The sequence below is a fragment of the Pimephales promelas genome, chromosome 15, assembly GCF_988280905.1.
Source record: "Pimephales promelas chromosome 15, fPimPro1.hap1.1, whole genome shotgun sequence".
Taxonomy (NCBI): Eukaryota; Metazoa; Chordata; class Actinopteri; order Cypriniformes; family Leuciscidae; genus Pimephales; species Pimephales promelas.
The window spans coordinates 23,065,626-23,092,580 of record NC_142783.1 but is presented as its reverse complement, the minus strand read 5'-3'; the positions used below and the strand labels follow the sequence as shown (position 1 = coordinate 23,092,580).

Sequence of the window (26,955 nt, the reverse complement as noted above, 5' to 3'; positions counted from 1 at the left end):
ATCCGAATTTTAAAACTTTAGGATTACTGTATAATATAAAAAGTATAGAATTTTAATATCAGCCATAAAATGAAAACAGCAATCACTTTAATACCCGTAAACCGGTCTATAGTGTTTTTATAGCACACAGACTGAGCATTGAACATTTGTTGTGGTGTAAGAACTGCATGTTGCATGAGATTTAAGGACATTGCTTTCAATCATTTATGAGCCTAACAGATACATTACCCACAATGCACCACTGCAGCGGTCATATTTCACACAGATGCATTACAAGCACTGACAAATGCCCCACCTGCATCCATATGGTAGATCCCTCCCCAACCACAATCTCACTGCACCAATAAAAAAAAATGATGGACATTCTCATAAACAGTTCAAATTGGCCTGTGTAAGGCCAACTCACGTTTCACGCTAGTGCTGTAATAAATAAATAAATAATAACAATGTTTTTAGCTAGCGCTAAAAATAAAGGTGTACCTCTGGTTAGAATGAAAGATTAGGGTTGTTGTGAACTTTTCTCTTCTAAAGTGTAGGAACTCAGAAGCGAAGACCAGGAGACTTGGTTGTATCTTTTAAGCAGAGTAATTTATTAAAAAACACGAGATGTTGGTACCTGCAGTCCTTGTTCGTCAAGACTTAGCCAAGTCTAACTAAAGTACAATAATACATTTGTAATGCTACAGGGTATGGGATGAACTCGTCTCCTACTCCTTCAGCTATCCCATGCCTCCCCTTCTCCTTCTACAACAGGAAGATCACTGACTACACGTGTTACTCTCTGCAATCAGAGGGTCTATCAGAGTAAACAAAATCAAATCTTTGCTGACAAGAGATTAATCAGCTTGTGGGATCCTCCATGTTTAGTTCACCTGGGAATCAAAACATAATCTAGGCTTTTCTTTTTCCTCTCTCTGTTTGATTTGTTTTGCTCCAGAAATAGTAAGCTGCCTTGCTGTGTGACTCGATTCCCAATTGATTTCTATTATGTTTAAAGTGAGCATGTTGCTAAGCTAACAGCTTGATACATTAATACGCAAAAAAATAATACAATGTTGAGTAAAATTTGAAAAATCTACATTCCTGTAGCTCAAACAGTAGAACATGGTGCTAGCAACCCCAAGTTCATCAGTTTGAATCCTAGGAAGTGGATGAACCGATGAAATGTGCACTTTGAATGCAATGTAAGTTACATACGCAAATGTGAAAGTCACTTAAAATTTTTATGTTTAATATATTTTATAGGCACACTGCCTTTCAAAAGTTTACGTTCAGTAATAATTTTTTTATGTTTTTGAAATAAGTTTCTTATGCTCACCAAGGCAGCATTTATTTGGTCAAAAATACAGTAAAAACAGTAATATAGTGAAATAAGGTATTACTGTGATTTAAAACATAATTTTCTATTTCAATACATTTGAAAATGTACTTAATTCCTGTGATAGCAAAGCTGAATTTTGCATTTTATTTTAAATAGAAATCTTTGCATCATTATACATTTTTTTTACTGTTTTTCTCTCTGAAAAATCTCGACGAAGCCACAAATGCCCACAAACCTTTAAACAGTATTGTAATTATATTGTAATATTTCTATTGTAATATTTATTAATAGATTTTATTTCCATTACATTTTATTAGACTTAATAGATTTATTTTGACTAATTTAGTGATACATTTTGGCTTTAAATAAATTTGTATATTTATATTCAACATCTCTTGCATTGTGCACCATCTTGGACAGTTTTTTTTCCATTTGTTTCAAAGCATTCTGGGATTTTCTTATCCATGAAGGATACATACGATGCCATCTTAAACTGCAGCTTCATGCAGCCTTCATGTTGAGAGCGTGCCTATGCTACCTTAAAAGACTGCTTATGTAGGCAGCTCACTAGGCTTTGTGTGAAGCTGCTACAAAAAAGCAAGGCACTACTCTACATGAAGAATGTGTAGAGATACGTACGAGTAGTTGTCAAACACACAGCTCCATGGTGCAGAAGCCGCGGTGCAGGGGGAAATGGTGGCATCAGAACACACATAAATAACATGAGAGGCACAGACATACAAAGGCTGAGAACTACAGAGGGTTAATGAAGCATTTGAAAAACACAAAAGCCACAAAGACAGGGCAGTTAGTGGGCACTGGGCAGACAAAAAGCTCAGCAGATTCCTAGACCACTCACTGAAGCATATGTCTGAGGGAAAGAGGGGTGAAGAGTGAAAACAAGGGATGTACGAACTGAAGGAATTATAAATGAAAGGACACCGAGGTAGCCTGTATGGGCCATGAATAATAATGTGCTATGTAACTGACAGGGCTGAGTGATATATTGAATTCTATATACACAGTATATACATAACTTATTTGAGATGATTTTGCTGGTGATATAAATCTACAATGATTATCACCATGCTTTTCATTTAGTTGACTATTAAGTTTCAACAAGTATGTGCCACTGGAATAGTTTTGCAAAACAGTTATAATAATCAGTTCAAACTGTCAGTTTCAAAGATTTAATTCAAAACTCAAGCACGCCATGGCTGATTTTTTTTTTAATCAAAAATACAGTAGATCAGTAGTAAGAAATCTTTTTATTATCATTAATGTTAAAAATAGTTGTACCGATCAATATTTTTTGATATTATACATCTTTACTGTCACTTTTGACAAATTTAATCCATCCTTGCTACATATATATACATATAAATACTCTACATTAAAGTCTCACTTAACCTAAACGTTTGTACGGTAGTGTTTACATGAGTAAATGTTGTTTATTGTGTTATTAGTGCATAAAACTTTATAATAATAATATATTTAAATGTTTCATTTAAAAATATATATCATCCACTAGACTCTAGAGTGATTGCCTTTTCCCCCATTTTTTATTACTTCTTGCATTTATCTAATTTGCCGTTTCTTCAAAATAGTGATTCTTGAGACCCTTTTCCAAAATATAGGCTATATTAAATATTGTCAAGAGGCTGAAAAACATTTTCAGTTATATCACCCAGCCCTATGTTACTGAGAATACACACACACTCACTCACTCACTCACCCATTTTTGAAATGAATAACATGAGCCCTCTGAAGTCCAGTCTCTAGGAAGTAGCCAAGTTCCTGTTCCTGTGTTGTGACCGGGCCAGGCTTTGGACTGCGGTTCTGAATGCCAGCACTAAGAGCCTGAAGACAGGACACGTCATCAAATGTCATTGTCAATCATTACTGAAACAAGCTCAAACTCTTTCCCCCAGTGACTTTCTGTTACTTATTCAGCTAATTCAGACCATATCTTCAAAAGAAGCACAGTGTCAGATTTGCTATATTTACACAGAGAAGACTTTAGAGAGGACGGTGGTTAGGGGGGGTACGAGTGCACCACGCATGAAAGTCAACCGTAGAACTTTGGCTGCACCCAAAAAAATGCAGCATCAACACTGCAGCAGAATACAAGCTCTGCCGTTCTCCACGCCATCATTCACTCTCTCCATCTCTCCACTCTCCCTCCCTTCCCCACCAACGCTAAATCACAAGCAGTAAATACTAAACACTGTGCAGGGGGAGGAATCTGTGCGCTACTATTGCAACAGAGAATCTTCCTCTGCAAGAGAATGAACTTTGACCTGTAGATTGTGATTTAAAGTTCACAGATGGGACAGTAAGAGATTAGACTCACGGATGGCTGACCGTCTGCAGCAGAACGGTGCAAATCTGTCCTTAGCTACTAAATGTATGTACATTTGACGTGCTAAAACAGTAGTGAATGAACATTTAGAAATACCTTTTCTACCTCCTGAAGATAGAGCAGGGCAATGTCTCCAGACTTCTCATAACAAGTGATGATCTCCTGGTCTCTGTCTGCAGCACGATTGGACAGCGATGGGGACGCCATGGGCACTTTCTCCAGACAAAGACCTACGAAAAAACAGCAGAAGGATGAGATGCCTTACACATGCCAACAGCAAGAAAAGTTCAGAGCTGTCCTAGCGCTCTGCCAGACTGTTCAGTCAGAAGGATGTTCATGACTTATGACAGCTCATTTCAATAAAGATGATCTGATGGGTGAAAAATGGCAATAATTGATGCTAACTTTTGTTCCCTGATAGGGCTATTTGGCATAGCAGTTCTATATCATTCATTATGCAATACCATCAGGAATTAGATAAATGATTAAACATGATTTCTAACCCATTTACCATATTCAACATAATAACCATGGAGAAATAGCAGCACCATTTAAAAGTAAAATGAAGGAATGACCTATCAATTAACTAAATCACATTATGCATCTCTGCACTGTTCTGATCGAATTAGATATAATCTATATTAGATCGGAAATAAAATTAAATAAAAAAATGATTGATTGATAAAAAAATAATAATTTTAAAAATGTTGTATATTGATTTTATAATAAAGGTTATAAATATATAATTATTATAAGTATATCATATATAAGTTTATATGTTGTTACATATAATATATATAATTAATACTTTCACTATTTCTGATCGCAGTACATTGAACAATAGATGTGATTGGTTGTGATTTTGTTGCTTTGTGCAGAATTGTGCATTCAGTAAGGTCAGAAAAAATACTTGATTCTAGTTAGTGATTTATTTTTTCACTTATTTTTATAAATTACATAAACATTTACAACAGTTTACTGAATTAATGTTTAATATGTTAGATACATGTAACAATTAAATTATTGTTAACTAGAGAGATTAAGATTAAAGATAATTTTAATCACAAAATGCTGACATTTGAATGTATTGACAGCCCTTCCATTTCATAGGTTGTTTATTTGTTGCTTGAGGTGTCGATTTAGTTTTTGATACAGTATGTAGTTACCACAGGCTGGTAAAATACCAAAGTCAAATCCAACCATATTCCATTTAAAATCCTAATTCCACTCAGTACTCATTTCAATTATGTGAAATGTAGTGATGTAGACGCAAAGCTTGAATTTCACACAGCGCTTACATCAATTCTAATTCAATTGACTAATGAAATACACTGTTATTGTTTGATCCTTACTGTAGGGATATGACATCCATTCAGAACGGGTCAAACTGAACATGATATGTCTCGTTCATGTAAGTGTAGTTTATATGTTGCTGCTGGTCAGAGGAAGTAAGACAATGAAATATACATGTGTGAGAAAATCAAAGACCTCAGACTAACTAGAAAAGCTTTAAATGTTTAAGCACGAGCTGATGTCTGTTCCACTGCCGTATCGCCTTCCCTTGTCTGGGTCAGCTGAGAGCCAGGTAAAGATACAAGTAAAGATACAAGCACGGTTCTTTAGAGATGTAACACAATCTGTGGCCAATCTCTGTCTACTGGCTTCAACTTTCTAATTCGCATCTTAAATCCCTCATAGCATGAGGGAAAACAGGCCAGACTCAGTTGGCCAGTAAACAAGATGACAGTTGTTTGTTTGGATGCCGTTAGTATTGGGTTCTCCATGCAGATAAAGTTTTCATGACAGTTCGGGAATGTAACGGGAAACTGTAGCCCTCCTAGCTAGTTTTCAAACTGCTTCAATAATAGATATAGACTTATAAACGGATATCACTGGATGAAGAAAACGGTCTGGTACAAAATGATTCCAAAATGAAAACGGAGCCAAATAATCCATCACGAGCGAGAAGGTAATGATGAGACCCTGATTAAAAGTGCACTGACTGTGAAGTCTCAGTAAGACAGGAAGAGAACAAGAGTGGACTGATTGCCATAAAATATTAATTAAAGGTTTAAGGCATCTGTGCTACTTTTTAAAAGTTGGGGGTCAGTATTTCTTTTTTAAATAAATGAATACTGATCATGTGACAGTAAAGACTTTCACATTGTTACAAAAATTTATATCTCAAATACATTCTGTTCTTGTTACCGGTACATGTGGTGGTTGGAAGCACAAGGAAGCCGGAGAACAGGAATTAACAGGATTTAATATAACACTCAGGAAAAGGATAACATTTACACACCATACACAAAGAAGAACCGCCCAGGAATGAGGGAGAAATACACAGAGAACAGAATAGGGAAACAAGGCACAGGTGGGGCAAATCAACTCAACACAGGTGAATAAACTGAACACTAACAGGGAGCGGTAAAACTGGAAACATGACTGAACCAGATACACAATGATGGGAGGAAAACTCAGTTACATAACAGACATAACTATAACAGTTCTTTACATTTATCAAAAAAATCCTGTAAAAAAATAAATAAATCATGTTTTCAACATTGATAATAATAAATGTATCTTGACAAATCCGCATATTAGAAAGATTTCTGAAGGATCATGTGACACTAACAACTGGAGTAATGATGCTGAAAATTCAGCTTTGCAAATACCAGAATAAATGACTTTTTTCAAAATAGATAAATGATTGTAAATTATAATATTATTTCACAATATTACTGTTTTTACTGTATTTTGGTTCAAATGAATGCAGCTTTGATGAGCATAAGAGACTTCTTATTGACCACAAACATTTGATTGGTAGTGTGTGTAATCCTAAACATTAAATGGCTGCTAAGTGTCCAATTATTATCCAATAAAATGCTCTTTAAAAGTAGCATGTCCCTCTACTTAGCGAATAAAAAAATATGGCCCATAAAATGTGATTTCTAGACCTGAAAAAGTTATGTCAAAAAAAAGAAAAGAAAAACATTTTAAAACGCCATGAGCATTTCATAATGAATGTACATTTTACAAGTTATACCAAGCTCTAAAATATATTATTGTGTAGAAATAGGAATCCTGAAATGTAATTATCCATTGCTAGGAAACAAGTTACATTGAAACAAGTTTTGAGAACAAAACTGAGGCAGGGGATTTTTGAATATTGTTATGGACAATGGGGATCTTGGTGCTATAGTTGAAGAACCACTATCATGTGGGCACAAAATTACACACTCTAGCTTTACGGAAAAGTTATATTTCGTGTGGGCAGAGGGATTGTCTATGGTCTTGCTGTTCCCCACTGATGCGCAAAGAGGGAAATATTCGAGAGAGAGAGAGAGAGGGGGAGAGAGAGAGAGTACATGTGTACATGCTGTAAATCCGTTTGCCTTATATAGGCCTGCTACACTGGAGACCGCACAAGGTCTGGATTAGGCACATTGACTTATGTTCTAAAACAGATAAAAAAAATTAATCAGAAATCTATTCCCCTCAATTGCTATGTTCCTCTAAACAAACACACACATACCGCTCTTCTTAGAGGTTTAAAGGCCCGTTATACTAGCCAGATCCAAGACAAGCCCCATTACCGTGATCAGGCTCTTAACGGCCACAGTAAATCTGACGCCTCAGGACAGGCTGTGAAAAGCAGCTCATGGCGGAGGGTTTAATACACACATGAGACAAGACAAGAAGTGCCAGCAAGATGACACACACGTGTGTACGTGTGTGGTAACTGGGGCGTGATGGATGATTAGGGTCAAAGGAGGAAGCTGCCCCCCTGTAAAGGCAGTTGTCAGTCACAGAGATGCTACGAGATGATTGGATGAGACAGGCTCTGTGCCACCCTGCAGTTTTTCCCCCAGAACCCCACAGTACCGCCGATCTGTCAGAACTCTGATCAAAGACCTCATGCTGCGGTCTTGGCAAACACATTCACTGTGCTCAGAATTAAAAGTGTGTGTGTTTGTGTTCAGACTAGTGCAATGGATTTACACTTTCCTCTGCAGAGCACCACATATTAAATCAATGCTGCCACCCAAAGGTCAAAAAGTGAACTGCAGGGTACCATCTCTACACTGATCTGACCAAGTGAGAGTAAAATAACATTCAAATTAAAGACATTTAAAAAAATTTATTATACACTTATTTACATATTTTAAAATAAAATAACTGTGATTATATTATAACTGAATATGATTATATTCACTTCCATTTAAACATTTGGTGTCAAGGCTGATTTATACTTCTGCGTCAGACCTACGCCGGAGCCTATATGCAACAGACTACGCTTTGGTTTTCATTTATACTTCTGCGTCGTTGTCCGCGTTGACGCGCAATTACACATGCATAGGGAGCATTAATTAATAATTTAATCAATTAATAATCAGTTAATTTGTCCTGGCTGAATAAGAGTATTAATTTCCTTTTAAAAGAAATCTTTGAACAGTAGTGTAATCTATAGAATTTATACTGTATGTATATTGAAATCTAACTGGTCCACTACAACAAATCCACTCCATAGAGCTGTATATTGAATATCAAGTATCTTACTGCTGTGATTGCCTGTGATTTTGTTGTTTTGTTTGTGCAGTTTGCTTTTAGTGAGGACAGAAATATATAGTTGATTGCAGAAAATTTCAGTTGTGGTTAGTTGAAACCTCCTTACCAGAACAAGTCACAAGTCTGTTTCACAGCGCATACATAAGCAGCGCATGGTGCTTTCACACTGATAGAATGTCAGCTATGTAATAGACCCGCAGCTCTAAAAAAAAAAAACAACTGATTTCCGAGTTACTACACAGATTATTTACCTTTGGTGGCATAGGCCTCTGCGATCATGGAGAGTCTGTACACTGGAGCTCCCACCAGCTGCATCTCATCCAGATTCACACGGCCATACTGATTCAGCGCTTCCCTGTAATCAGCCTCCACATAGCACAGCTTAGCCATGATCAGACTGGCCTCCTGCATGTATTCAGGCTGGGAAAGAAAGACAAATGCACACACCGTCACAATATAGTACACACAGTCACTGTAAAAAAAAAATATATGTAAATCATGACAAAATATGTTTTTACATTACTTTAACTTTAGTTTAAAATAACAAGTTCAAAATAACAATTTATTAGTTAAGTAATTATGATAAATCTTTAATTAAATCTTTAAAAAAATAAAAAATTCTTTAACTAACTACCTGAAATATATTTATTTTAGTTATCGTACTGACTGTTCAGGCTTACCTTTAAGTTCCCCCGATCAAGAGCCGCCGTCAAGTGTTTCCGGACCTCCTGGAGGCGGGGCCGGGGCCCGCGGGGACTGGTTCCCTGCTTAATGGGGTTTTCTTTGAGGTACTGCTGGAGTTTGGCCTCCCCCAGCAGAAGTTCCCCGAGATCATCTACAAGAGAGGCAGAGGTTCAGTTTTGCACCTGAATTCTCTCAAATAAGCACAAAGCGGAAGGCCAATAGTCGATTGGCTGTTTCCTTATAAAGGTCCAGAAAATTAACGTTTTTCATTAAGTGTGCGATATTCTTTTTTAATATGATGTCATTACGTTGCTCTCTTATTACGTTGCTCTCTTATTACGTTGCCAGCCAATCGCTGCATTGGTGATCATGCTTTCGAGTATCGACATATCTGCCCTTTCCAATGAACACAGGAATGCACAGTAATCTCAGATTGCTTAATCCAGATATTTTAATCAAATTCGTTTGAAAAAAAACAAAAACAAACAGATATCACGATTAGAAGATTTGGCATCTGTTAAATCATCTCAGATGTATCAAGCGAGGTATGAAGAACGGACCCCAGGACTATACTGAAGAAATTTGTCACATGACATTGTCCGAACTTTATAGGCTATTTTATCATAAAGACTGTCAGCGAGCTCAAGCATGGAAGAAATTTTATTTTTGGGTGAACTATCCCTTTCATCTTTCTCTTCTGACTGAAACAGTAACCGTTGAGATGCACTAATATCTACACAGTAAGGTCAACAAATAAACACTGATTGTGAAAAAAGAATTACAAAAAGCCCAGATATAATCCAGTCTTGGACCTGACCACATTCCTAAAAGGCTCTGAGGACAATCACATGTGGTTTAATCGGCTGTTTCTTGTGCATGTAATAATGCTTGTGTAATAATGTTTATACATATGTACCTTTTAATGAACAGGGCTAAATGTAAAGATGGCAACAGGTTATTTTAATAGTACCACAATAGTATTAATCATAGATGTTAAACCAACCTTTAGGACAGACTCCATTAATTTATACATTTTACCCAGTCAAAGCATCTTACAGATGCTCACAAATTATATTGTAAAATTTTTTTTTTGTGGAACCTTTTAAACAATCCCTCACTTAAACAATCTTTTGACAATATTTAAACATAATTTCTATAAAATAATCATGTTTTTTTTTTTACAGTATTATATGGAATTTCAATAATGATGGAAATTTAAAGACTATGAATTATTAATTATAAGTTACAACTATTCCTAAAAGTTAAAAAGTATTTAACTTTTAAAAACTATTTAAAGTTAAAAATGTCTTTGTAAACTTGAAGACCCTTTTCAAGTTTTTTTTTAAGGAATCAAAACATTATAAAGATTAATATAAGAATCTGTCAACACAAAAAGCATTCAACATTTATAAAAGTCTCTACTTTTAACTAACCTCTGGTGATATTTGTGTACTGCCCTTTTCTATTCATTATTAATTGTATGTATTACTTAGTACTTCTCTTTCTCTGATTGTGAGTTAATGAGGTTTAAGTTTGAAAATGCAACATTGAACTATCTGTTAACAAATAACTGAATCTGTGTTTACAGTTAATGCAAAAGAGACTATTATAATTTGAAATTATACACCTTCACATGATAATAAGCCAAATAATGACTCTTCATAATTTCATAGAGTAACTTAGACTTGATCAAATATGAATAGAAATTGATGAATGGACACAACTGTGTGAGCAATCAGGAAGTGTACGTTACTGGGCAGATGTGAGGAACACTACCAAAAGGGCAACAATAATATCATATTTTAGACACCCTGAAATCAAAATATTAATTCAAAGAAGCGTTAAACGTTAGTTAAATGAATGGGAATAAATCAGACACGGATTCTGTCATCAGGCCTGAGGCACACACTGTCAGAGCTAACGCGTTAGCCGTGAAAATATGTACATAAACCACACACACCGTTTGAGATGAGTTTCGCAGACAGCTGCCGCACGAGTTCTGGTATCTTGTCCCATTGTGCCTCAGATCGACAGCGCTCTATTTCAGTCTCTAAACGCGACCCGGACTTTCTGGCTGTCATCTTTCTACCTCCTCCTAGAACTGACCAAAACACGACCGGAGCCGGAGCACAGAAACATCAAAGACATGGAGAGGATTTTAAAAACATGAACCGGATTACTCTTCCGGGCCATGGTACGTACTGAACTCCGATTGGACAGACTTCTAACATGTGACTATTTTTGAGGCTATTTTTGTTTGTCATGTGAGAAGGTATGACTGTGTTTTCTTTTTATTTCATTTTTTAATTATTCATTTTTGATTTAATATTGATGTCCAAGAATCGTGTGTACTGTATTATCTAGTCTAGACTTTACTACATATGCAAATAAATAAATAAATAAACAAGTTAATCAATTAATGAAAACAAGGGGAAACACCTGTCAGGACTGGACGATTTAAAAAAATTAATCAGTTCTCCTCTACACTCAGCGTCTTTTTTTGTCATATGATACAATTATTTATCAAAATGTATTAATTTTATTTATTATTATTTATGCAACGCGTCGTGTGTCTGTCGAGTTTGATGACTACACTGAACTGGACAGCTCTGTCCCTCTCATGATTGCATGAAAATATCCTTCCAGGTTTTTGTAGTTCATCAGCCAGCAGAGCGCGTTGCACTGCAGCCTCCAGTGCTGTAGGTGGCGGTGTCAAAAACTCACCACCACTGACATTCAGCTGCAGTGTGTCTGCGGCATGCTGGTCTCGGATTTGGAGAGAAGATCGTGTTAAGTAACGTTAATTAAATGTCTTAATCATTATTGTTGTTATAAGTAGTGGACTGGTTGTAATATCTAGGTAACGTTATTTAGATTTATAAGCACAGTCTGTTTTCGTCGTTGTTTTACGAATGGTAGTGTTTCTTACAACATTCATGCAAGTCTATGATGTGATGCAAGAAACAGTAAAATGGGTTATTCCGAGTGTTTACATATCTATCTATCTATCTAGATTGACATATACCTGTAGATTATACTTTTTTTGGCGTTGCTCTTTTTTATTTGAAATGCTGTTGATTTGATTTCAGTGGCATTTTAAGTCAAGGTCAAATTGGTCTGTTTAGACTTGTAGTTCTGGAGTAAATTTACATCAAATACTGTTAGTACTTTTAGTTATTAAATACATGTTTTGTTTACGAGTTTAAAGACATGATCATACATTTTGTAGATAATATCCGCTGTTTATCAACTCTAACTCAAAATTCAAGTCTCAATATATTCTCAAAGAATGTATACATACAGTAGGCTACAATCATGTTGTGTTCATGTCACTGACTCACTGTAGTACAGTTTTTAAAAAAATCAGCTTGATCTTTTATTATAAATAATTATTTTTACTCAAATCAGGATATTTATGTGTAAATTTATAATGTTTTGATCTTAACTGCTTGGTGATATTTTACAGATTCACACTTGTAACCTGTTACTGGCTGCAGGATGTTCTTGACGCTGGCACTTTTGCGCAAGGGGATCCCAGGAAAGCAATGGATCGGGAAGTACCGCCGACCGCGAGTAGTCACCTGGCAGATGAAGCGAAATATGATTAAACGCCTGGAACAGGAAGCAGAGAATGAATACTGGATCAGCCGGCCATTCATGACGCTGGAACAGGAGCGAGGCCATGCAGCGCAGAGGCGGGAGTGGATGTCGCTTCAAATAAAAAATGCACGACAAGCCAAGTTTCCTGAACACAAATACCTTGCAGACCAACTCAACCACCTACAAATCACCAAGACCTGGCCCAGCTAACTAGAGCATCAAAGACTGATGGATCTCAGAGTTTGCAGAGAAAGATTTAAATGAAATAATAAAAGTTGTGGTTTGATTTGATAAATTCTGCATTGTACACCTGGCTGTATGTGATGTGTGTTATGTTTATAAATGATTTCTTTTCTAATCATCACATCTGGCTCTTCTACTTATTTCTTATTCAAGTAGACCGTAAAATGAAAATTCTGTCATAATTTACTCACCCTCAAGTTGTTCCAAACCTGTATGAATTTACATATCCTGTGCTGAATACAAAAGAACATCATTTGAAGAATTTGTTACCAAATAGTTGATGGACCCCATTGACTTCCACAGTATTTTTCCCCATACAGAAATAATTTTCATTTTTGCATTATCACTTTAACTGTAATGTGCTGCAACTAAATTATAGTGTAACATGGAAAATTCAATCCAGGTGACATTTAAGCAAAAGTGTCAAAAGTAACGGCAGTAATGAAAAACAAATGGTCACCCTTCTGATTATTCTTTTGAATCAGATATTAATTTATTACATGCTATTTGTCCCATGAAAATGCCACTGAGAGCTAATCTAGGTGTCAAAATTACTGATTGATGACTTTAATGTCTATGAAACGGATTGTTCAGGACCTTGATTTTGATTGGCTAAGCTGTGTAAAAAAAATATTTATTTGTTAGCATCTGCCAGAGACTTGTAGTAAACATTTTATAAATCAAAGTAAAAGTGATTTTATCATGTTCGTGATAGTAACCCTATACTCCTATGCACTAGAGAGCAGTGTACATGTCAAGCCAGCGCAAACTACGTAGAAAACTACACTTCCCATAAAACATTGAGCTCGAGCACCTTGGTCTCCATGACAGTTTTGTTATTGTTGTTTAGTAGATAATCATGGATGGATGAAGAATACAACTACTTTTCTTTTCAATAAACCCTTCCTAATAAATCAGTCAACGATATGGTGGAATAATCAAATTTCCGTTTCATGTTCTCGGACTCTTTTCTCTCATTCACACAAGGGTTTGTTTGGTAGGTCAGGTTCGGCCCAGCTCAGTTCTGGATAACTACACGTTTTCTATCAGCTCAGTTGTGTTCCGGTCTGTGTGGTTCCTGTTTGTGAAGAATGAGAGAGTGCAGCAGCAGCGGTCGGGTCCGGACACAGGAGGCTCGGAGTCGGATCACAGGATTGATGGAGAAGATGCGTCTGTAACAGCATCAGGAGGATGATTTCACGATACAGCCGTCGGCCTGTATCCCACAGCCTAGAGATGTGCGTATAAATCATACAAACGATCTCAAGCTGCCTACTTAGACAGCATTTTGATATCTTAGTCGCTAACTAACTAGCTTATGTGGACTGGCGTTTAAATACATCTCGGTTTTTTAAGTACTGTGTGTAAATACTCAAGGAATACTTTAAAAAGCCTCAATTTTTTCCTCCCTAGATTTATGTTTTTAAAGATTTTTGGTTGGGGATTGCTAGATCTTTTAATAGTCAGATAGAAAGATCTTCGAATTGATAGAGATAGATAGATAGATAGATAGATAGATAGATAGATAGATAGATAGATAGATAGATAGATAGATAGATCTTTGGATTGATGCTTAGATAGATGGATGGACAGACAGAAAGATAATCCGACCGACCGACAGACAGATATAAAGATAGACAGACATATTACATAATATATCGATCAATTGATATAGATGGACAGATTTATTGATTGATGGATTGATAATCAAGCTAGCCTGTCATCATCTAGTGAATGCTTTCCCACTGTCTCTGTTGGTTTTGGTAGTCGTGGTTTGTCCCGCAGCTGCCCGGACCAGCATCCTCTTCCTGAGGAGGCAGATGATGATACTGGGCATCCTCCCAGACTCCTGCATGATCTACAGGAGGACATGTCCTCATACAGCAGGTGAGTGGCATGTTGAATGTGTGTCTGTACAGGTATATATTAAAGGTATAGGCTTTCATTAATGTGTATATTGTTAGATAATGTTTATTCTTGTCTATAATATTCACTCTTCCCAATCTGACATTTGAATTTATGAAATAATGACACCCTTTCTCTCCTTCTAGGTCTGAGGAGTCCTCTGCATCATCCATCAGATCAGGATGTCAGACACTCACCACAGATGACACAGCGCAGTCTTGGTCTGGTATCCATAGTTACACAGGAACTGGCATCTCTACAGAACGTAGCTCTGTCTTCTCGTGGGGCTACGATGTGAGTCGTAGAAAGATGACTGATTAGTGTGATTATTCTTAACTGACAAAACTTTGCAGCATCTTCAAAACTGGATGCTCAAGTTCATGTCCTTCTCCCTATTTCATTTTCTCTTTTCCGGTAGGAATTTGATAAAGCCGCTTCCAGGCAGGTCCAGCAGATGTTTGAAGAGATTGAAGAACAGTTGTATGAGAGGAAGTGTGAAACTCAGCTCAAAGGCCTGCAGGAAGAGTGTCAAGAGTGGGCTTCACGATTCCCTCACCTCCGGTTCGCACATGCACACACTCAGATCTGTGGACATCAGTAATGTCTTAGCAGTCTCTGGTTGGGGCTGCATGATTAATCATATTTTAATATTGATCACTATTTCTGCTTCTCTCGCTTAATCGTCTGCGATAGTGATCCATTGAAAACGTTCTCGGATCTCCACTGTGATACTCTGCTCAAATGAAAGTGCTATACAGCCAGCCCGTGTTCACGTCGCAGCTTATGCTATAGATCAAATCATGAATCTTGACTATATTGATTACCATTGTGGTTGCTGAATAAATCTACTTGCGCAACGTTTTTGCTACAATACAGTCCTTTTTGATGTTTTAATAGATTTGTTCATTTAATTTTTTACATAATTTAAAATGATTCATAAACAACCTAGGAAGTCGGGGAAGGTCTTGTTTTTTAAGTTTCGTTACAAGCTGTTCACACTATAACAAAAGTGACATGAAAAATAATTGAGAGTGCAATAATTCTGATGAAATGTAAAAAGAGATTTCTCAAATGATAACAATCATGATTAATAATTGAGATAATATTTGAGCAATATAACCATGATTATCAGTTTAACCATAATCATTTGTGTGGGCATTTGTGTGTGACAGGATCCTCGGAACGCAGCTGGTGTGTCCCACAGACGAAGGATTCCAGTGGTACGCCACCCCAGCTCACACTCCCATCATCTCCAAGGCAGGCCAGAGCAAAGAGATAACCGCCAATGAGTGAGTTCCGTTTGTTGATGTGTGCGTATGAAATTCTAAGTGTTCTGTAAAGTATCATTTTCATGGCATTGTGTGTGTGTGTGGTAGGTTGTGTGTGCAGGGTCGGAGGGCTGTTTTGTGTCAGCCCTCTGTGGAGGTGACCCAGCATGTCACGCCCAGCAGTAACCACGGAGATGAGATGCCCAGGGTGATTGAGGCCGAGGGGCTGATAGAAGAGTATCTCGCCTTCGACTGCAGGGACCTGTGAGTGTGTGTGCTTGTATGCTTGTGTGTGACAGATGGGAGTTTCTTTTAGCATAATTTATCTGATATTTTGGCAGAGATTTTTGCCGATAATAGTGTTTATCTAGGGATGAGGAATGGGAACGCGATTATGTGAACAGACGGCGAAGGCGCTGCCTGCCCCCTGTCTCGCCCTATCGCTGTCGTCGGGAGGCGGTGCTTGGTCTGCTGTTTGATGATGTGTGGCGTGAGCTCATTGGCTGGATTGAGGAGCTTGTGCGTAGGCATTGGGAGGGTTTTGTGTCAGGTAGGATGAATTTTCAAATACTTGTTTTTTTTTTTTTACTCTATCGTTCGAAATTGTAGGGTGGTCCTTACAATTTTTTTTTTATATTATTTTTGTAAAAGAAGTTTCTTAAGGCCCTGATATGCTTCAAGCGAAATTAAAAAAATGAACTGGTGTGAACAAAACACAACTTTATAATAGAAATGAACTGTAATTGAAAGCAACACAGACACTGTTTTTTCATGTTTAATGCTGTATAGCTGTTTGGTTTGATGCAATCTATGGTATTAAGTGCTATATAAATAAACTTTACTGTACTTTACTGGAGTACCGAATTGCAGAGCTTGTGAAAACATCCACATCGCTATGATCAGATGCTTTCTTAACTGCTGTTTTCTCACTGCTGTCATTTTTTTTATGTTTATTTGTTATTGTGAGGAAAGTGCGCAGTACATTTACATATATACGTTGTATTGTAGGCGATGTTGGGATGTTCATTAACAGTATACCTCTACAAAGGTGTTTCCAACTGCTTTTTACCCCTAAACAAAGAATGAAAAAGAACTTTGCTGTGAATATAATGGGGCCTTTGTTAACCAAGGCTACATTTATTTGATCAAAGATCCAGTAAAGCAATAAACAACAAAAAATTATTTTTCTACTTAAATATATTTAAAAATTTTATATATTCCTGTGACAGCAAAGCTGAATATTCATCATCATTTCTTCAGTCTTCAATGTCACATGATTCTTCAAGAATCAAGCTCAAGAAACATTTCCAATGATTATAATGTTAAAAGCAATGCTGCTTTATATTTTGTTGAAACTATGATACATTGTTTTCAGGATTCTTTGATGAATCTAAAAGTTCAAAACAACAGTGTTTATTTGAAATATAAATCTTTTGTAACTTTATAAAAGTCTTTAACTTACATATTTAATGCATTCATTAATTTCTTAAAAAAAAAAAAAAGTTTTACTGACCCCAAACTTGTGTATTGTAGTGTGCATGACCTGGGGGTTTATTTAAAAAACTGTGCGTAGGATCCTTACTAAAAGTGTACGTGCGCCCGAAAGCCAAAAATGTTGTTCGTAAAAAAAAAAATTCAGACTTATAAAACCGTGCGTACACCAGAACCTGCGCAGAATTCACCTTATAAATCCCAGTCAGCATAAGATTGTGCGCACATACGTCTCCTCCCCGAAATAACCATATATGGAACTTACAACGCCTTGTTTTACTTTGCATATCCTCATCTGCATATTTGATAACATAATCACGTGATAACATTTTTAACAGTACCAGACGGTACAGTGCCATCACATTTCATTAATCAAAATTATGTAGGAGCCTATCCTTGCCTTGTTTTTGAATAAATAAATCAAATAGTGTACATTTCAGAGAATGTACTATCTACTATTTGAGAGCAAAGTGTCGTGTCCAATCAGAATCAAGTATTGAGTCGAGAACTGGTGAAGAATATTTTCTCTTTGAAATTCTCTGTCCATCAGATGATGAGAAGAATGCCGTGGCTCTCAGCCCTGCGTGCCCTGATACCCATAATCCTTTTTTGCTGCTGTCCAATGTCTCATCAGTGCTTCCTCCACTGTCACAGAGCAGAACACAGCAGCTCACGGCCAGCTTGCAGGCCCAGGTTGGTTAACCAGATATTGAAAAAATATATTTAGAGAAAATTCTTTTGGGTTGGTCCTTTTCCTTTTGTAGCAAATGGATTTCATCTAAAGTAGGATTTGCAACCCAGGGTCCCCTGTTATCTGCCTGATGACAGGGTCTAAATATATTTAAATAACAGGGTTATGTAGATCTTCACTGCTTTGTGTCCTCTGTCTATACACATTCACATACCCAAAAAATACACACACTGCTGATTTTCACTGCTGTCAGCATTTGTTTTTTTTTTCCAGCTTTTTCCCACTGGCTTGCAATTCATTAACTTTTTACCTCCCTTTTTTCTGTCTTTTCCTCATTGTCTCTGTTTCTACCTTTCTGTCCAATCACCCATGTGTCATCTGTGTTCTTCCTTTCTCTTTCTATACCTTTCTATTTCTATCCTTTCCCTCCATTTTCTTTCCAAAGAGCTCAAAGTCATGGGGTTCAAAGCACAAGTCAAGACGGAAATCCAAAAAGCAGAGAAAGTCATCGACTGTATGTAACTTTACCCTGATAACAACACTTAAACAGAGAGGGCGAGCGAGAGTGTTTCTGTCTGTGTACCGGCTCACCTCTTTTTCTCCTAAACTTCAACGCTCATATTTGTTTTTTGGTTTTTTTAACAACTAAATCACTAGCCACTGTTTTTAGCCACTGACTTTAATTGAATCTTGTGGAGGTGATCTCTTACGAGAGATCTCTCGTACTGCGTAATATCTTACACTAGGGAAAAACCTCTTTTCCATGAGATATTGAAGCCAAAAATTATCATTAATTTTGAATGAATGTAAAATGCGTTGTGGCATTGTCCTATTGGCTGTCGAGCGCTGCCGGTTTGCAACGGAGAAAATGACAGGAGCTTCCTTTACCCAGTCAGGGCATTAAGAGCTTATGTGTCTCGCTCGTCTGTTTTCAGACAGACTGAGCAGCTCTTCATTTCGTTCAGTAGACGTTCTAAGGGACTAGCCGCATCGAAACAGAGCCAATCCAGATGGATAGTTGATGCTATAGCCCTGCACTTCTTGAAGTGTCCTACCAGAGCTATAGCAGTGTCCTTTGGGTGTCAGAGCGCACTCCACAGGCGTGGCTTCGTAATGGGCTTGGTCTAGCGGGATTACCTTGCAGGATATCTGTATGGCGGCAGGCTGGGCCTCCCCGTCTACATTTATAAGGTTTAGAGTTTCCCGCCTTATCTTACTTAGAGGTCATTTTTGGCTTCAATATCTTGTGGAAAAGAGTTTTTTTCCCTAGCGTAAGATATTACGCAGCACTCATTCCCTCTTCTAGAGAGAACCGAGGTTACGTTAGTAACCAAGTACGTTTTAATGCTTGTTCCCACTATGTTTTTTTCTGTTCTGTATGTTTCTTTTCAGTGTCTTTTTGTCTGTTTTACACACTATGCATGCTGTAGAGATCATGGATGTCAGATGCTGTTTTTTTTTTTTAATGCTGAGATACACACACACCTAAAGGATTATTAGGAACACCACTAATACTGTGTTTTACTCCCTTTCGCCTTCAGAACTGCTTAATTCTACGTGGCATTGATTCAAAAAGGTGCTGAAAGCATTCTTTAGAAATGTTGTCCCATATTGATAGGATAGCATCTTGCAGTTGATGGAGATTTGTGGGATGCACATCCAGGGCACAAAGCTCCCGTTCCACCTCATCCCAAAGATGCTCTATTGGGTTGAGATCTGGTGACTGTGGGGGCCATTTTAGTTCAGTGAACTCATTGTCATGTTCAAGAAACTAATTTGAAATGATTTAAGCTTGTTTTAAGCCATTATCCTGCTGGAAGTAGCCATCAGAGGATGGGTACATGGTGGCCATAAAGGGATGGATATGGTCAGAAACAATGCTCAGGTAGGCTGTGGCATTTAAACTGGCTCTAAGGGGCCTAAAGTGTGCCAAGAAAACATCCCCCACAACATTACACCACCACCAGCAGCAGCCTGCACAGTGGTAACAAGGCATGATGGATCCATGTTCTCATTCTGTTTACACCAAATTCTGACTCTACCATCTGAATGTCTCAGCAGAAATCGAGTCTCATCAAACCAGGCAACATTTTTCCAGTCTTCAACTGTCCAATTTTGGTGAGCTCTTGCAAATTGTAGCCTCTTTTTCCTATTTGTAGTGGAGATGAGTGGTACCCGGTGGGGTCTTCTGCTGTTGTAGCCCATCCGCCTCAAGGTTGTGCGCGTTGTGGCTTTACAAATGCTTTGCTGCATACCTCGGTTGTAACGAGTGGTTATTTCAGTCAAAGTTGCTCTTTTATCAGCTTGAATCAGTCGGCCCATTCTCCTCTGACCTCTAGCATCAACAAGTCATTTTCACTCACAGGACAGCCGCATACTGGATGTTTTTCCTTTTTCACTCCATTATTTGTAAACCCTAGAAATGGTTGTTTATGAAAATGCCAGTACCTGAGCAGATTGTGAAAAACTCAGACCGGCCTGTCTGGCACCAACAACCATGCCATGCTCAAAATTGCTTACATCACCTTTCTTTCCCATTCTGACATTCAGTTTGGAGTTCAGGAGATTGTCTTGACCAGGACCACACCCTTAAATGTATTGAAGCAACTGCCATGTGATTGGTTGATTAGATATTTGCATTAATGAGAAATTGAACAGCTGTTTCTAATAATCCTTTAGGTGAGTGTACATTGTACACTAAAGGGAAATAAAATTAAAACCTGAACTAGCCTAACTTTTTTTTTTCCTGCTTCTTTTTCTTTCTCTGTTCCCACAGACCAGTCGAGTGCCAGTAGGGGCGGCGGTTGCTCATCACAATTTCAATGACCTCATCATGATACATGGCATTCCACTTCAGCAAAGGAACCTGGGAACTCTGGACCGAATATCTCAGTATGAACACCACAGAGGAAATAAACACAAACTTATACACTTTACTGTGCATATTTAGGACTGTAGTTCAAAATGAAAACTCTTGTAGAACTCTTTTTTTTTTTTTTACACGCTTCCATAAATTAGCTGTGCAGGAAACACTTCTGTATCTCTATGGCTTCTCGAAATGAATCGTACTTTCTTTGATTAATCTTCTTTCTGTCATTCTGACTGTAGAGACTCTGAGGAGAAAGTGTCCCATCGTCCCGGGTCTAGTGTCATTCCCACCAGTAAACTTCGGCCCCGTCGTGCACTGGAACAAAGCTCCTCATCCTTGACTCGCCCCCCTCAGTCGGCACGGCGACGGAACCCACCTCCTCGCACTCTGATGCCATTGACATCCAGTGTAACACAGGCCATCACAACCGGCTCCATGGAAGAGGTGGTTAGGGGCACAAGATTGTAAGAGCAAATTTTCTTTGTTATATATCCGGTACTCTTTTGTTTCCTGAAAAACTAGTTTCTTACAATAGTGTGTGTCTGTACTGTATGTGTTTAAGGACGACCGCCAGCGATCGTTTGACATCTCCTCCAATGCCTCTCAGTAGAAACACACTTCTCCCTCCTATTGGCACAGGAGACACAGACCTCACCTACTCCGGACAGCACTCACGGCTTATTCAGGTGCAACCAATCGTTAGTAACAGTTGTTTAGTTGTTTTACAAGATGAGTCACCAGTTTTTGGTCTGTTTTTTTCTTCGGGAAAAACTTCCATAGTCTTCCATTTTTTTCTGTACTATGGAAGTCAATTGGAATAAATGGGTGAACTATTCCTTTAAATGTAAAGTGCAAATGTGATGACATGTAATGAAATGTAAAAAATAGTATTTACATTTTTGGGTGAACTATATCTTTTAATTGATTAGGAATATGGAAATGATACTCTAACAAACTGAAACTGCCAGTAAGTGGCGGTAAATGTCTAAATTAGTCATTGAGTCAATCATTAATTTTATTCGTTTAAACGGCTGATTCATTCAGGAATTAAGTAAATGAGTCATTGGTAATAATTTTGATATATTGTGCAGCCCTAATATATATATGTATTTGCAGAAGCAGAGAGGCTCCTCGAGTCGTGCACATAGTGCAGTGACCGACGAGGGTGTCAGTCTGCAGCCCCGTGACAAAATGCACTTGCTGGACGTGTTTTCCAGACCCAACACCACACACACCTTTAGGGTGAATCTCTCCCACATAGTTGTATACATAAACACTTCATCATGACCCTCATCATTTGTTTGTCTTCATAAGTATATTGATCATGTTAAACCTTGCTTTGCAGTCAGACACCCCTTATCGCCGTTCATTTACTGGAATAGACACCATCGGTCAGGGACGACCTGGCAGAGCATCTGTTGGCATAGGTGGGTGCATACAAACACACATCTTATGCTCCTCAAGATGAACACTGTAGTTCTATAAACTGTCCCATTGACTGTATTTGGGTGTGTGAGCACAGATTCTCTGGGAATTGGTGTGACTGGAATCAGTTTGGGTATCAGCAGCTCCTCCTTTATAGACTCATTTTCCCATCACCCCCATGGCCACTTCCCCATTGAGCATGAGGAGGAGCCAGATGCAAAAGCTCCGCCCCCAGGTTAGTGGGAATCAGTTTAATCTTTTTTTTTTGCCTTAAAAAAATGAATATACAGTAAAAACATAATAGTATTTTTGTCAGAATTTAGATTTGTTTCTGATAAACTTATGTTGTAGGTTTTTGTTTTTTGTAAATATATATTAAAAAAACAGTCAATTTAATATACAATTACTGTACTGTTAACATGTTTACGGTTTGTAAAAAGTATCTCCTCAAGGCTGCATTTATTTGAACCAAAATACAGTAAAATCAGTAATATTGTGAGATATCATTACAATTTAAAATAACTATTTTCTATTATAATGCATTTTAAAATAATTGATTACGGTGATGGCAAAGCTGAATTTTTAGCATCATTACTAAAGTCTTCAGTGTCAGGTGATCCTTCAGAAATCATTCTATTTCTAATATGCTTATTTGGTGCTCAAGAAACATTTGTAATCATTATTAATTTTGAAAACAGTTTCTGCTTAATATTTTGTGGAAAGTGTAAAATATTTTTCAAACAAAATCCTACTGACCCCAAACTTTTGAACAGCAGGTTAATCATAATTCAGCAAGCTAATATTAATTCTTTACTGTCAGTTTTATATAAAAACAAAATTAGCACACCAAAGGCTGGAATGTAGTTAGTTTGAGCTGAATTAATTACATAAAAATGTGGAACGGAAAATATAATAAAAGCCTAGCAAGCAACGTAATAAGATTTATATGCGTAGGCACCTCAAATTTGCACTTTCTACTTTTTATATTTATGAATATTACATAATTTTTCAGTTTAAGAATAATGATGAAAGAGTGAAATGTAAAAAGGAAGTCATTTAATATTCTGATTTATCAATTAATTATTTATTATCTATGATTAATCATTAAGTACCATGCTCAGACTGTCTGCAGTCTGCATGCTAAAAGTCTAAACATTTTCTTTATGTAAGATATAACTTACTAAACCTTACACAGATGAGTTTGTATTTAGTAACTCATCTTGGATATATAATAGATACTGACATGATTGGATGATCTTTATACTGATAATGATCTTAAGCTCTTTATGCTTACACTAAATTGAATTTAGGCTATAATTATAAAAGTACCTTTAAAAGCCTGAATGTAGTGTTAACACCATTTGTCTCTCTCTATCACTTCTCACAGTGTCTGTTCAAGCACGTTCCCACAACAGAGGCGGTACGACGGCACGCAGTAGCAGACCAGGGCTTTAACACAAAAAACATGCACACACACACACACACACACACACACACACGCATACACACAATCTCCCTCACCTTCTTGAACCAAACGCACCTCAGCACTGACGCAACTTTTCTTCAGTACTGACAGATGCTTTATACGTCTGCTGGACTTTTGTATGACACGCCATTTGGGTGTGGACTATATTTATGACCACAGTAGTTATTATCAATATTAATGTTATTTATGTTGTTGTTTGAAATTTTCTAAAACCCTATTTTTGTATATTGGACTATTCAGCTTCATTTGGCTGCCAAATACAGGAAACTGTCTATCCATTACATCTGTAGATGTACTCTACATGCTGTACTGTATGGAGTAACAACTTTTGGTTTTCCCTAAAGATGGGTCAATGAGGCCTACATGGAGTTTCTATGCAGGTTCATACAAGCAGGGTGTTTAAATTGCCTGAATGTTGTCCGCACCGGATTGTTCAAGACTATTGGATTTTGGAACCTGCTATGGAAGATTATACTGTCTATATCCTAGACAGATGTTCCAACGTGATGCAATTCCAACAACTTATCCACAATCATAGAAAATAGGTGTGTAAGAATTCTTGTGAAGATTCCAAGGTTATAAGCCTTTTTATCATGTTTCTGTGATCTTGGGATGTTCGATAGCATTGAAACTGAGCAGAGCTTCAGTGTAGAACCTCAATGACCCCGTTTTTCAGAGTTACACTGAAATTCTGGAAGTATATCTGCAATACCAAGGTGGGACAGTACAATTGTACAGCCTACTACATAATGATGGGCGGAAAGAGGATTCAAAGTGTTAAGTTTCTTATTAAAACATTTTGTCATTGAGAAAGTGAGCCTTAAAGTGGGTGAAATTTTGCAGGCATTTTTCAATTGTAAATCCCGTAGCGATGTATGAAACAGCTCACACAGAAATCACTTGCTTTCAATCGTGAAATTTCCCATCCTCACGTGAAACTCACAATTGTACGGATTTCTGTCGCAATGAAAAGAATTCACCCGCAAAAAAATGCACAGAGCAATGGTAAATGTGACAGCACCTTCAGTCCTGTGAGCCATACGGAGCTTGGAAAGCGATGGACAGGACAGTGTGTAATAGAAAACAGAAACGCACACAAAGAACGCAGAGATTTCAGGGTTTGTTCAAACGTGTACTGTAAAAATCTTTTTTTTTTGATGGATTTCACAGGAATATTATAGGGAAAGTCTTTAATATAGTTTTTTTTTATATGGCCATTTGGTTTCTTTGGTGCCAGGAAATCCTTAAATATTTAACACTGACTGGTAAAGCACATTTTGACGTACCGTTTTACTGGCAGATATTGAATGTGGCTCTTACAGGTTTGTATTGTTTATGTGGCAGCTTCACTGTAACAGCATTTAATGAAATCGTACTGACCCTAACTGAACATTTACATTTCTCAGATTTGATTAACGTGTTGATCTCAGTGAGTGAGTATTGCTTTTAATCGACTTTTTTTTTGTTTGTTTATCTGGAGAGTAACCAAGCTCAAAGCATGTATTATGAGTGTACAGGCCATTATAATGTTTGATGATCAGAGAGATGAGAGATGGATTCCTCTACAGCCATACCGAAGGGGTGTCACAGAAAGACATCTCTTCATACCCCAGCCTAACGCCTCCGCCTCTAAGACAGATTCAAATATTCTTTGCTCAGCTCGGCAAGGACAATCCAGAGTCGAAGAAGTTGTAGCCATATTTGACTTCTAGAGTTTCTATATTCGACAGAGATTTCTAGAGTTCCAGTAGACATTTTGCCGTCTTGAGTTTCATTGCTTTGATTTGAGTGGGCAGATTTCAAGAGCCATGTCACCTGAATTAACAGACCATGCTGGTCTTTTAAATATGGATGCAAGGGGACATGTTTCGTAAGTGGAAATAATGGTTTATCTGCTCTGAATCTTGTGATGACAGTGCTGGATGGGAGTGTGTGTGATTGTGCATGTGGAGGTGACAGCTCCTGGCAGGTGTAGCACTGCTGTATCTAAGATTCCCCTTAAATGTTTACCTCTGTAACATTGAGAATGGCAATTGAAAAAATAAAGGGTAATTATTTGAACAATACAGTCTTTTTCTTTTCGTCTTTGACATTGTAACGGGTACTACATTCATGTGGCTTTATCTCAGTTACTATACCGTTTTGAGTCCAAACTTCAATATCACATTTTCTCAAATATCCTTACTTTATACTTTCAATTTTTTTTTGGTGTAGCTGTTGGGTAAAGAAGTGAACAATAAAAACACAATTGCCAATATTATAAACAACTATTTTGATTTTTATCGTTTTAACAGACCGTAAATACTGTTGTTTCCACGTATAGTCAGTCTCATTCACAGCAAAGACAGAAAGGACGAAGAAGATTTATTAAGTACACCTGACGATCATGCAGTTAAAAAGACTTGTTGCCAACTACAGGCGTGACAATCTTACCTGTAGAAATGGCCAATGAACGAATCTATTTGTGAATCGACTCAAAATATTCTAATCATTGGATCAACATCCCAACCACTTTTTTGGGACATCCAGCAGCTGTCAAGTGTTTTTTCTTTCCCTAATTTGGACAGCAGAGGGAGCCACTGGAGTGCTTTTGAAATCTATCGGACTGGAGTGTCCAAACTAACGCTGCCTTCACACTGGCAGTTGAAATCAGCTCCGTAATACGCAATACGTTCCCAACGGCAACGGACGTCGTACTACACAGTGAAAAGCGTCGGACGCGGGTAGAACAAAAATGGCGGAGAGATTAAAGTTTGATTCTGTCAGTTCTGTATGATCTCTCTGATTAGGGTTATGCTGCGTGAGGAAAGTTGCTCAGGACGTTGACATGTCAGGTCGGCTAAAAAATGTGATATAGTGGTCAATAGTTCAATGTCTACCTTCAATTTAATTGTATTAACTGCCCTTATAAACGTTAGAAAGTCATGAAAATAAAAAATGACATCACAAATTATTGTTATAAAATCAATATTTATTTTATTAAAAGTTAATAATTCAGGTTTGTTTATCAGTACCATAGCAACGCTCAACTTCCGCTGGAA

The 26,955-nt window shown here is 37.4% G+C and overlaps 3 protein-coding genes across 8 annotated transcripts in view; 2 read left to right on the top strand and 1 right to left on the bottom strand.

The window, feature by feature from the left end:
- Positions 1-11,151, bottom strand: part of ttc7b (tetratricopeptide repeat domain 7B) — a 34,938-nt gene extending 23,787 nt beyond the window's left edge. For both annotated transcript variants that reach the window (XM_039684873.2, XM_039684960.2), the window contains exons 1-5: positions 10,897-11,151; positions 8,933-9,087; positions 8,504-8,672; positions 3,780-3,913; positions 3,057-3,181 (exon numbers count right to left, since the gene is read on the bottom strand). In XM_039684873.2, the coding sequence (XP_039540807.1) occupies positions 3,057-3,181; positions 3,780-3,913; positions 8,504-8,672; positions 8,933-9,087; positions 10,897-11,017 (704 nt within the window). In that variant the 5' untranslated portion in view covers positions 11,018-11,151. The remainder of the gene's footprint in view (positions 1-3,056; positions 3,182-3,779; positions 3,914-8,503; positions 8,673-8,932; positions 9,088-10,896) is intronic.
- Positions 11,152-11,598: 447 nt separating this feature from the next.
- Positions 11,599-12,900, top strand: mrpl57 (mitochondrial ribosomal protein L57). Of its 3 annotated transcripts, none has more exons than XM_089120386.1 (2): positions 11,599-11,730; positions 12,403-12,900. In XM_089120386.1, the coding sequence occupies exon 2, from the start codon at positions 12,435-12,437 to the stop codon at positions 12,744-12,746; it is 312 nt and encodes a 103-aa protein (XP_088976512.1). In that variant the 5' UTR covers positions 11,599-11,730; positions 12,403-12,434; the 3' UTR covers positions 12,747-12,900. The 3 variants fall into 3 exon arrangements, with proteins under 3 accessions (XP_088976512.1, XP_088976513.1, XP_088976514.1); XM_089120387.1 differs by having other exon boundaries at positions 11,677-11,796; XM_089120388.1 differs by lacking the exon at positions 11,599-11,730 and adding an exon at positions 11,833-11,851.
- A 686-nt stretch (positions 12,901-13,586) lies between these two features.
- fam149b1 (family with sequence similarity 149 member B1) lies at positions 13,587-24,139 on the top strand. Of its 3 annotated transcripts, XM_089120384.1 has the most exons (17): positions 13,587-14,017; positions 14,547-14,666; positions 14,831-14,978; positions 15,103-15,245; positions 15,857-15,973; positions 16,061-16,216; positions 16,324-16,502; positions 17,994-18,136; positions 18,580-18,648; positions 20,911-21,026; positions 21,243-21,467; positions 21,566-21,689; positions 22,120-22,245; positions 22,349-22,430; positions 22,526-22,663; positions 23,816-23,887; positions 23,921-23,992. In XM_089120384.1, exons 1-16 carry the CDS (start codon positions 13,971-13,973, stop codon positions 23,881-23,883), a joined length of 2,001 nt encoding a protein of 666 aa, XP_088976510.1. In that variant the 5' UTR covers positions 13,587-13,970; the 3' UTR covers positions 23,884-23,887; positions 23,921-23,992. The 3 variants fall into 3 exon arrangements, with proteins under 3 accessions (XP_088976510.1, XP_039541078.1, XP_039541145.1); XM_039685144.2 differs by having other exon boundaries at positions 23,816-24,139; XM_039685211.2 differs by lacking the exon at positions 18,580-18,648 and having other exon boundaries at positions 23,816-24,139.
- The last annotated feature ends 2,816 nt before the right edge of the window (positions 24,140-26,955 follow it).

What these genes read in the sequence shown, in the direction of transcription:
- fam149b1 (XM_039685144.2), top strand. Translation starts at nt 13,971, where the DNA reads ATGATTTCACGATACAGCCGTCGGCCTGTATCCCACAGCCTAGAGAT. An exon ending in CGGCCAGCTTGCAGGCCCAG is followed by an intron (nt 18,137 to 18,579) that starts GTTGGTTAACCA and finishes TTCTTTCCAAAG; the next exon opens with AGCTCAAAGTCATGGGGTTC. An exon ending in AGCACTCACGGCTTATTCAG is followed by an intron (nt 21,690 to 22,119) that starts GTGCAACCAATC and finishes ATGTATTTGCAG; the next exon opens with AAGCAGAGAGGCTCCTCGAG.
- mrpl57 (XM_089120386.1), top strand. Translation starts at nt 12,435, where the DNA reads ATGTTCTTGACGCTGGCACTTTTGCGCAAGGGGATCCCAGGAAAGCAA.